Source organism: Mustela nivalis (assembly GCF_964662115.1).
Source record: "Mustela nivalis genome assembly, chromosome: X".
NCBI lineage: Eukaryota > Metazoa > Chordata > Mammalia > Carnivora > Mustelidae > Mustela > Mustela nivalis.
In genome coordinates, this window is record NC_139040.1 from 45,129,976 (window position 1) to 45,142,142 (window position 12,167).

The window sequence follows — 12,167 nt, forward strand, 5'->3', positions numbered from 1 at the left end:
TGTGAGGTTTTAAAATATCATTTGATAGGCACTTAAAGAATATTGTCATGTGTAATATTTTTATTTCTCATATCCACTTTACCTTTTCTTTCATTTCAGGACTTCCAGGTTTGATACACAAAATACTATGTCCAAAAGGCAGCAACAACAAAAATATGTTCTTCCATCAGATAAATATGAGACATATAGAAATGAAGGTAAAAGGATTTTTATATTGTCATATTTTTAAGATAACTATGCTAATATGCAATTTGAATATCAAAGAGAGAGGTAGTGTCTTAGTCCTTTCAGGCTGCTTTAACAGAACATCATGAAGTTTATAAGTGAGAGCTGCCAAGAGAGGCAGTTCACAGAATATTTCACAGAACCAAATCTTTTTGCTATTGTAAATGACATATTCACAATGATATATTATTTTCTATTTGTTACAGTTCTTTTGTATATATAGTATTACATCCAGTAAACTGGTCAATCTCTAGTCTTATAATTTTCTGTAGATTCTCTGGAATTTTTTAAGAAGTTTTGTTTCTTCACTTTTACAGTTATGAATTTATGTATATATGTATGCATTTATTTATTTTGGTTAACTCACTGCCTAAGAGACTCAGATGTTGAAGAGAACTGATCATATGAGGGTGACTGGGTGGCTCAGTTGGTTGAGCATCAGACTCTTGATTTTCGCTCAGATCATGATCTAAGGGTTGTGAGACTGAGCCCTACGTTGGGCTTTGTGCTCAGTGCAAAGTCTGCTTGATATTTTCTCCTTCTTCCCCTGTCCCCCATTTGTGTTCTCTCTCTCTTAAATAAATAATTTTTTTAAAAAAAGAACTGATTACCTGATTTAATATGGAATGCTTTCAATGTTTCACAATTATATATGGTGTTTGTTGTAGTCTTTTTAAAAAAATATATGTTATCAATTTAAAGAAATAGCTCTCTATTCTTGGTCAGCTGAGAGCTGTTGTTTAATCTTGATTGGTTACTAAATTTTATTTGTACCCCTTTTTCTGAAATCTTTGTGTTGATTATCCTTTTCCTGCTTTATCTTATTAATGTGATGGATTATATTATGGATCTCTTAATGTTAAGTCACACTGCAAGTTTGGGATAAACACAACTTTGTTATGTTGTGTTATCTGATTTGGTTTGCTAATATTTCCAATTTTTGCATTTCTATAACTAATTAAGACTGAACAGTAATTTTGCCTTTTCATGCATTATTTGTCAGGAATCCTTTTTAAATTAAGAAAGAGAACTCTTGGGGTGCCTGGGTGGCTCAGTGGGTTAAAGTCTCTGCCTTCGGCTCGGGTCATGATCCCAGGGTCCTGGGATCGAGCCCCACATCAGGCTCTCTGCTCAGTGGGAGCTTGCTTCCCCTTCTCTCTCTACCTGCCTCTGCCTACTTGTGATCTCTCTCCGTCAAATAAATAAATAAAATCTTTATTAAAAAAAAGAAAAGAAAAGAAAGAGAACTCTTTATATTATTTTCTATTTCTTCAATTCAAAACAGTATTATTTTATGACACATGAAAATTATTTGAAATTCTCATGTCTGTAGCCATATATAAAAAGTTTTACTGGAACAGAGCCCATGCTATATGCATGGCAACCTTTGGCTGAAAAAATAGATTTGAACAGCTCCATCAAAAACTGAAAAGCCTGCAAAGTCTCAAATATTTATGATTTGACCCTTTCCAGAAATAATTGTTGAACTCTGGCTTAGAGCAGTTGTCCTTAAAACAAGTGCACAGTAACTGGTAAATGTTTGGAAGTCCCTTTGGCTAAGCACAGGAAGATTTACTGTAGTCAATTGTGACTTCATTCTAGGATTTTTTCCCTCAGTAGTCCATTTGCTTGTGGTATTATGGCTCAGGTGTGGGAATTGATTTTTCAACCATTCAAATATGTAAAAGCCGTTCTTAGCTTGCAGGGCCCACAAAAACAGGCCACAGAAAAGGTTTGGTCCCTGGGCCATAGTTTGCCAATTCCCTGCTCTATGCTAATGGAATCACTAGGTCTCCAAAATAGCCGTAAGTGGAAGGTCAGCAAATGAGATGGAAATCATTCCTAGGATCTTCTTCTGGCAAACATAACCAAAAACTGACAGTTTAACATAGTAATTTTCAGTCTTGGTTGCACACTGCAGTCATGTGGAGAGTTTAAAAAATGTAGTTGTCTAGTCTGATTCCAATTCTGCTTTAATTGTTGTAGGTTTACCTTGGTGCCAGCATTTTTTCACTTTTTAAAATTTCTTTTTCTCAAAATTTTATTTAAATTCTAGTTAGTTAACATATAGTGTAATACTGGTTTCAGGAGTATAATTTATGATTCATGACTTACATATAACTCTCTTATGATTTGTTTTCCCTTCGATTTTTCCCCTATGATCATCTGTTTTATATCTTAAATTCCACGTGGGAGTAATATATCATATTTTTCTTTCTCTGACTTATTTCACTTAGCATAATGCACTCTAGCTCTATCCACATCATTGGAAATGGCAAGATTTCTTTTTTTTGATGGCTAAGAAATACTTTACTGTATGTATATACCACTTCTTCCTTATCCATTCATCAGTTGATGGACATTTGGGCTCTCCATAGTTTGACTATTGTAGATAATGTTGCTATAAACATAGGGGTTCATGTGCTTATTCAGATCAGTACTTTTGTATCCGTTGGGTAAATACCTAGTGGTGCAATTGCTGTATCTTAGGGTAGTTCTATTTTAACTTTCTGAGAAACCTCCATACTGTTTTCCACAGTGGCTGCAGCTCTGTTTGTATTCCCACCAACAGTGTAAGAGGGTTCCCCTTTCTCCACATACTCACCAATATCTGTTGTTTCCTGTGTTATTAATTTTAACTATTCTGACAGGTGTGAGGTAGTATCACATCATGGTTTTAATTTGTAGTTCCTTGATGATGAGTGATATTGAGCGTATTTTCATGTCTGATGGCCATATGGATGTCATCTTTGGAAAAATGTCTATTCATGTCGTCTGCCTGTTTCTAAACTGGATTATTTCTTTTTTGGGCATTGAGTTTAAGAAGTTCTTTATAGATTTTAGATACTAATCCTTTGTCAGATGTGTCATATTATAAATATCTTTTACCATTCCTTAGGTTGCCTTTTAGTTTTATTGTTTCCTTCATTGTGTAGAAAATTTTTATCATGATGAAGTCCCATTAGTTCATTTTTTGTTGTTTCTCTTGCTTCTAGTTCTAGAGTCAACTAGTAAATCATGTCTAGTAACAAGTTGCTATGGCCGAGTTAAAAGAGATCGCTGTTTGTGTGTTCTTCTAGGATTTTGATGGATTCCTGTCTCACATTTAGGCCTTTCATCTGTTTGAAATTTGTTTTTGTGTATAGTATAAGAAAGTGTTCCAGTTTCATGCTTCTGCAAGCTGCTGTCCAGTTTTCCCATCATTATTTGAAGAAACTGTCTTTTTCCATTGGATATTCTTTTCTACTTTGTCAAAGACTAGTTGATCATATAGTTATAGGTCCATTTCTGGGTTTTCTATTCATTTTCATTGATCTCTGTGTCTGGTTTTGTGCCAACATCATACCGTCTTGATGTTTGCAGCTTTGCTTTTTTTGTTTTTGTTTTTGTTTCTGTTTTAAACTTTTTTTTTTTCAGTGTTCCAAGATTCATTGTTTATGCATCACACCCAGTGCTCCATGCAGTACGTGCCCTCCTTTATACCCACCACCAGGCTCACTCAGCCCCCACTCCCCTCTCCTCCAAAACCCTCAGTTTGTTTCTCAGAGTACACAGTCTCTCATGGTTTGTCTCCTTCTCTGATTTCCCCCAACTCCCTTCTCCCAATATCCTCCATGTTATTCCTTATGCTCCACAAGTAAGTGAAACCATATGATAACTGACTTCCTTAAGAAATTAAACACAGGAGTACCTGGGTGGCTCAGTGGGTTAAGCTGCTGCCTTTGGCTAAGGTTATGACCTCAGGGTCCTGGGATTGAGCCCCGCTTCCCCATCTCCCTCTGCCTGCCTCTCTGACTGCCTGTGATCTCTCTCTGTCAGATAAATAAAATCTTAAAAAAAAATAAATTAAACATAGAACTACCCTGTGACCCTCCAATTGCACTACTGGGTATTTACCCCAAAGATACAGATGTAGTGAAAAGAAGGGCCATCTGTACCCCAATGTTCATAGAAGCAATGGCCACAGTCACCAAACTGTGGAAAGAGCCAAGATGCCCTTCAACAGACAAATGGATAAAGAAGATATGGCCCATATATACAATGGAATATTGTGCCTCCATCAGAAAGGAAAGAATGAATACCCAACTTTTGTATCAACATGGATGGGACTGAAGGAGATTATGCTGGATGGATACAGCTTTGTAATACAGGTTAAAGTCCAGAATTATGAGGCCACCAGCTTTGGTTTTCTTTTTCAACATTCCTTTGGCTATTTGGGGTCTTTTGTTGTTCCATACAAATGTTAAGATTGTTTGTTCTAGCTTTTTGAAAAATGTTGTTGGTTATGTGTAGATTTCTTTGGGTAGTATAGAATTTTTAACAATATTTGTTTTTTCAGGCTATGACCATGGAAAGTTTTTCAGTTTCTTTGCTGGTTATGGTTCCTGTTCAAATTTTCTATTTCTTCCTGTTTCAGTTTTGGTGGTTTGTATGTTTCTAGGAATTTGTCCACTTCTTCACTGCACATTATGTTGGCATATCATTTTTTATAATATTCTCTTATAATTATTTGATTTCTGTGGTGTTGGTTGTGATCTCCCTCCTTCTCTCATGATTTTATTTATTTGGGTGTTTTCTTTTTTTCTTTTTGTTAAGTCTGGCTAGGAGTTTATCTATTTTGTCAAATATTTCAAAGAACCAGCTCTTAGTTTTGTTGATGTGCTCTACTGTGGGTTTTTTGTTTTGTTTATATCATTTATTTCTGCTCCACTCTATTACTTCCTTTCTGCTGCCTTTAGTCTTCATTTGCTCTTCCTTTTCTAGCTTCTTTTGGTGTAAGTTTAGGTTGTATATCTGAGGCTTTTTTTGCTTCTTGATGATGGCTTGTATTTCAATATACTTCCCTCTTAAGACTGCCTTTGCTGCATCACAAAGGTTTTGGACTATTGTGTTTTCATTTTCATTTGCTTCCATGTATATTTTTTATTTCTTCTTTAATTTTTTGGTTAGCCCATTTATTCTTTATTAAGATGTTCTTTAACCTCCATGTATTTATAGTCTTTCTAAATTCTTTTCTTGAGGCTGATTTCAAGTTTCATAGCATTGTGGTCTGAAAATATGCATGGTGTGTGATCTGTTCTGGAGAATGTTTCATTTAGACTCGAAAATAATGAGTATTCTGCTGCTTTAGGATGAAACGTTCTCAATACATCTGTTAACTCAATCCAGTCCAGTGTGTCATTCAAAACCATTGTTTCCTTGTTGATTTTCTTCTTAGATGATCTGTCCATTGCTTTAAGTCGGGTGTTAAAGTATTGTATTATTATCAATGAGATTCTTTATGTCTGTTGTTAACTGATTCATATATTTGGCTGCTCCTGAGTTTGGAGCATAAATATTTACACTTGTTAGATCTGCTTGATGGATGACCCTTTAATTATGATACAAAGCCTTTCTTCAACTCTATTTACAGTCTTTGGTTTAAAATATAGATTTTATGGTATAAGTATGGCTACTGGAGCTTTATTTTAATGTCTGTAAGCATAAAGGTAGTTCTCCATCCCCTCACTTACAATCTGCAGATGTCTTTAGGTCTAAAATGAGCCTCTTATAGGCAGCATATAGATGGGTCTTTTTTTATGTATATCCATTCTGAAACCCTATGTCTTTTGATTGAACCATTTAGTACATTTACATTCAGAATGATTATTGAAAGATATTAAATTAGCACCATTGTATTACCTATAAAGTTAATGTTTCTGGTGATGTTCTCTGTTCCTTTCTGGTCTTTGTTGCTTTTGGTCTTTTTGTCCCCACTCAGCGAGACCCCTTTAATATTTTTTGCAGGGCCAGTTTAGTAGTCATGAATTCCTTCAGTTTTTGTTTATCTGAGAAAGTCTTTATGTCTCCTTCTATTCTGAATGACAGCCTTGCCAGATAAAGTATACTTGGGTGCATGTTTTTTCCACTCAGCATGTTGGATATATCATGCCACTCACTTCTGGCCTGCCAAGGTTTCTGTGGACACCTCTGCTGCAACTTCATCTATCTTCCCTTCTAGGTTAAGGACTTTTTTCTCTTGCTGCTTTCAGGATTCTTTCCTTTTTTGTGTATTTTGTGAGTTTGACTATGATATGTCTTAGTGATGGCCAGCTTTTGTTGAATTTAATGGGAGTTCCCTCTGTTTCTCGGATTTCAATGTCTATGGCCCTACTTAGATTAGGAGTTTTCAGGTGTAATTTGCTCCTTTTTTTCCTCTCTCCCTCTGGGATTCCTATGATATAAATATTATTAACCTTTAAGGAGTTGCTGAGTTCCCTACATCTACATTTGTGATCCAATACCTCTCTTTCCCTCTTCTTTTCAGCTTCATTATTTTCTAGAATTTTATCTTCTGTATTACTGATTTATTCCACTGCTTCATCCATCGTCATTGTCATGGCATTTAGTCAGCTTCGCATCTCAGTTATAGCATTTTTAATTTCAGCCTGAATAGTTTTTGGTTCTTTTATCTCTGCAGTAAGTGATCCCCTAATGTTTTCTATGTTTATTTCAAGCCCAGATAATATCCTTATAAATGTTGTTTTAAATTTTGGTTCAAACATCTTATATCTGTATTGATTAAATCCCTGGACTTTAACTTCTTCCTGTTCTTTCTTTCGGGGTGAATTCCTCTGTCCTGTTATTTTGTCTAGGTCACTGTTCTTTTTTGAATGTTTGTTAGAAAAGCCTGATATATTCCTGCTCCTGAGAGTAATGGCTATATTAAGAAGAGGTCCCCAAAAAGTCCCCCCACAAAAAAAGTCCTATATGCACTCTGCCTCTGTGTTTTGGCTACTCCTACCTCAGGGCAGTCCTCTGCAGAATTTCTTTTTGCTTGCAGTAGGGGTTGTTTGGACCTTGTCCACTGTATGGCAAGTTTTAACTAGGTGTCTTTTTGTCTGCTTGTTAAAAGAAGCTAGGTTAAAAAGAAGAAGAAGAAGAAGAAGAAGAAGAAGCAGCAGCAGCAACGGCTAGATCCTATTTCCCTCAGAGCTGAAGCTTTGCAGCACTCTATGATCAGTAAATTTGGTGCCTATGAGGGGTTGTTCTGGTCTTCTAGCGGTGGGGCCTGCTGCACTGATTCCAGGAGAACTGCTAAGGAAAGATGCTCCTGCAGGGTGCTGCGGGATGGGGATTGCTGTAAGCAGCTTCAGCCTCCACTGGCGGCACTATGTTGCTCAATGAACTCTTTCAGGGCTGATGGCAGGGATAGGGAATGGCCTCATCCCACTCTTGTCCCTGAAGCAGGGAGTTTACACCTCTCACTGTTCACAGAAAAACAATCACCCATCTTGTGCCCCTGGTTTCTGTCATATCCATGCCTTCCCTCTGTCTGTGTCTGAGCTATCTGCCTGCCAGGTTGCACAGTAGGCCTGTGTTTTATCTCAGACCTGTAGCTGGGTTTCAAAACTCCAAATTTTAGGAACCCACATGGTCTGGACCTACACTGGTCCTCTGGCGGAGGGTCTAACCACACTTTTCTCATTTGTGGGTGGCACAACTGCAATGTGATTCAGACATTATAGTAAAGTGCAGCAAAACGTCGGCACCAAGGTTTGCTGCCCTCTGCTGGTGTCTTTGTTCTTATGCTAGGGAACAGGGCAGCACATTGCCACTGCCAATTCTTTTGTGCCCAGAGAGGCTATGCCACCATTCCCAAATGCACTCTAAGAAGGTGAATTGTTTCTCCCCATGCGACTTCAGACCACACTGCCCACTCTCAGATCTCTGCCCTCCTTCCCCACAGGAGCACCGCTAAGCCCACCAGGCATGACCCTGGTGATGGCATGGACTTCTAAATTTCAGACTTTGCGTTCTGATGCTTATAGTAACTTGTGGTATTCAGTCCCCCTTCCTTTTCCCATTCAGTGGTTTTAGGGAAGAATTTTTCTTGTGTAATTTACCCGCTGCTTTCTCTCTCCTCTCTGTCGTCAAGGCTCCCTCCACTTAATTCGAGGGATGAGGCAAGCTTAAGGTCCCTCTACTGCTCTGTCATCTTAACTCCTTCCTCTTTTTTTCAGTCTCCCCAAATGGCTCTAGTATGTGAACAATGTCTAGAACTACCTGAATGATTTAAATGATGACAGTGCAAATATTTAACAATATTTCAATTCAAAATTTTATACTTGTGGTTTTGAAATAATAATATTACATTAATAAATACATATAATATGCCAATAGTAACAAACAAAGTGTAGATGAAAGCTAAATACCCATGAGCACAGTACTGACCTGGCAGTGAAGCTTTCTTTGCAGGAGACAATCATGACCCAGGGTAAGGATGGAAGAGACAGAAAGAACTCAACAAGTCAAATGATGTGTAATGAAGGAATATAAAAAAATAGAAAAAGTAGAATAGGACCTTAAGATAATATTTTCTAGAGAGATAGAAGTATGATAAAGGAAGAAATATATATATTATAAAAGAATAGAAAACTGATCAAGAAATATGGCTGATTTAACATAAAGATCTACTTTCACTTATTCCTCAAGTCTCATTAAAATAATATCAAAGGTATACAGATACATATGATAGGATATTACTCAGCAATAAAAAAAAGACAAAAACATGGGTGGATCTCAAAAACATTGTGCTGACTTAAAGAAGCCAGACACAAAGGCATACAGGATATATGATTCCATTTAAAAAAATGAGATTCTAGAGCAGACAAAATGAATATGTAGTGACAGAATGTAGATACAGGTTTACATGAGAGAAAAAAAGACTAATTTGGTATGTATATACCCATGTGGTTTATGCTTTATATCTTGATCAAGGTGGTGTGGTGTATACTTTATACCTTGATTAAGGTGGTAGTTAGCTTTAATCCCAGATTTTTACATGTAAGTAATTTGAGATCAGGATAAATTGGGTGAACTTTCCAAATTGTTGTAGCTTATTAATCAGAGAAAAGATGGGGGGATCTGATTATCAATAATAAATTGTTTCTATTGTGCTGCATAATGAGTCAATAAGAGTAGTGCTTCCCCCTCAAACACCTGACAAAACCTCAACCCAGCCTTGTATACAAGTGAATTGTGGATATGAAAGTATAAATATCTGCATTCCAGCCAACCATTTTTAAACACAGTTGACATTCTTATGTTCTTTTACCTTGACTTCATGTTTGTATTTGTAAATCAAAACATAAACTTTATTTATTTTTTTTTAGTAACATATAGTGTATTATTTGTTTTAGGGGTACAGGTCTGTGAATCACCAGTCTTACACATTTCACAGTACTCACCATAGCACATACCCTCCCCAGTGTTCATCACCCAGTCACCCCATCCTTCTCACTCTCCTCCCCTCCAGCAACCCTCAGTTTGTTCTCTGAAATTAAGAGTCTCTTATGGTTTGTCTCCCTCTCAAGTTTTGTCTTGTTTCATTTTTCCCTCCCTTCCCCTATGGTCCTCTGCCTTGTTCAAATTCCTCATATCAGTGAGATTTTATGATAATTGTCTTTCTCTGATTGACTTATTTCACTTAGCATAATACCTTCTAGTTCATCCATGTCGTTGCAAATGACAAGATTTCAGGGTTTTTGATGGCTGCATAGTATATACAGACATCTTCTTTATCCAGTCATCTGTTGATGGACATCCAGGCTCTTTTCATAGTTTGGCTGTTGTGAACATTGTTGCTATAAAAATTCGGGTGCATGTGCCCCTTCGGATCACTACATTTGAATCTTTGGGGTAAATACCTACTAGTGCAATTGCTGGATCATAGGGTAGCTCTGTCTTCAACTTTTTGAGACACCTCTATACTACAAAGCATAAACTTGCACTAATATTTACTTCTCAGTAATGTATTATAATGTACATTTTTTTAAATTGTGGCAAAAAGCACAGAACATAAAATTTATCATCATAACCATTTCTAAGTATATAGTTCAGTACTGTTAAGTATACTCACATATTTGTGAAACCAATCTCCAGAACTTTTTCATCTTGCAAAACTGAAACTATCTGAAACAGCAGCTTCTCTCGCCCTTTTCCACCAGACCCTAATAACTACCATTCTACTATCTGTTTCTATGAGTTTGACTACCTAAGATACACCATAAGAGTGGAATCATACAGTATTTCTCTTATTGTGACCAGCTTATTTCATTAAGCATAATGTTTTCAAGGTTCATCCATCTTGTAGCATGTGACAGGATATTCTTCCATTTTAAGGTTGAATTATATTCTGTAGTATACATATACCAATATTTGTTTATCCATTCATCCATCAGTGAACATTTTACCATCTACCTCTTGGCTGTTTATGAATAATGTTATGAACATGTATGTTCAAATATCTCTTTGAGACTCCACTTTCAATTCCTGTGAATATATAACCAGAATTGTGATTTCTGGGTCATATGGTAGTTCTACATTTAATTTTTTTTTGAGGATTCTTCATACTATTTTCTATAAAGGCTTTATTGTTTTGCCTTTCCACCAAAGGTGCATGAGGCTTCCAGTTTCTTCACATACTCACAACACTTACTCTGTTTGGTTTTTTGTACCATCCTAATAGGTAGGTGGTATCTCATGGTGGTTTTTATTTGCATCCCTCTGCTGATTAGTGATGTTTCCTTCTATCCCTAATTTGTCACGTGTTTTTTTTAATTATGGAAGTGTCTTACATTATGTAAATTTTTTCCTACATAATTTTGATGATGAGTTTGTTTTTGCCCTTCATTCTGTTAATGTAGTGTATTAGAATGATTGATTATCACATGTTGAACTATCCTTGCATCCTAAGGATAACTTGCACTTGGTCATGGTGTGTAAACCTTTTAATGTGGTGTTGCATTTGGTTTGCTCATATTTCTAGAGGGTTTTGAATGAGCATTCACCAAGGATATTGGCCTATAGTTTTCTTGTAGTGTCTGTCTGGCTTTGGTATAAGGGAAATGCTGGTGTCATAGAATTAGTTTGGAAGTGTTCCTTCTTCAATTTTTTGGACAGGTTTCATTTGGCATTCATTCTTCTTTAAATATTTGATAGAATTTGCCAGTGAAAGGCATCTGGTCCTGGGCTTTACTTTGTTGGGAGGTTTTTGGTAATTGATTCACTCTCCTTACTCACAATTGACCTGTTCAGATTTTCTATTTCAGATGTGATTCAGTCCTGGTAGTTGCTGTTTTTCTAGGAATTTATTTCTTCTAGGTTTTCCAATTTGTTGGCATACAATTGTTTATAGTATACTCCTACAATACTTTTCATTTCAGTGGTATCAGTTGTAATGTCCCTCTTTAATTTCTGACTTTTGTTATTTGGATCTTTTTATTTTTTTCTTAGTGAATCTAACTAGAGGGTTGTCAATTTTGTTTACCTTTTCAAAAGACCGACTCTAAAGTTTTGTTGATTTTTTTCTATTGTTTTTCCTTTCTCTATGCCATTTGTCTTTGCTCTTATTTAATTACTTTCTTCCTTCTGCTAGTTTTGGGTTTTGCTTGTCCTTTTTCTAATTTCTTGAGGTAAAAAAGTACATTGTTGATTTGGGATCTTTCATCTTTTCAATGTACACATTTGAAACTATAAACTTCCTTGTTAGTGTTGCTTGTGCTGCATCCCATAAGTTTTGGTATGTTGTATTTTCATTTTAATTTGTCTCAGAGTAGTTTATAATTTCCTTTGTGACTACTTCTTTGACCCATTGGTTGTTTATGAGTGTGCTGTTTAATTTCAGTACATTCATAGATTTTCCAGTTTTCCTTATACTGCTGATTTCTAGTTTCATTCTATTGTGATTGGAAAAGATACTTCATATTTTTTCACTCTTCTTGAGTTTGTTAAGACTTAGGCTCTGGGCACCTGGGTGGCTCAGTTGGTTAAGTGACTGCCTTCGGCTTAGGTCATGATCCTGGAGTCCTGAATTGGGCTCCCTGCTCAGCGGGGAGTCTGCTTCTCCTGCTGACCTCTCTCCTCTCATGCTCTCTCTCTCAAATAAATAAATAAAATCT

General features: G+C 36.3%; 1 protein-coding gene across 2 annotated transcripts in view; it reads left to right on the top strand.

Annotated features, from left to right (window-relative positions):
- LOC309856823 (nuclear RNA export factor 2-like) overlaps positions 1 to 12,167 on the top strand; it is a 55,329-nt gene that overhangs the window by 25,063 nt on the left and 18,099 nt on the right. For both annotated transcript variants that reach the window (XM_082718449.1, XM_082718448.1), the window contains one exon: positions 100 to 197. In XM_082718449.1, coding sequence (XP_082574575.1) covers positions 128 to 197 — 70 coding nt within the window. In that variant the 5' untranslated portion in view covers positions 100 to 127. The remainder of the gene's footprint in view (positions 1 to 99; positions 198 to 12,167) is intronic.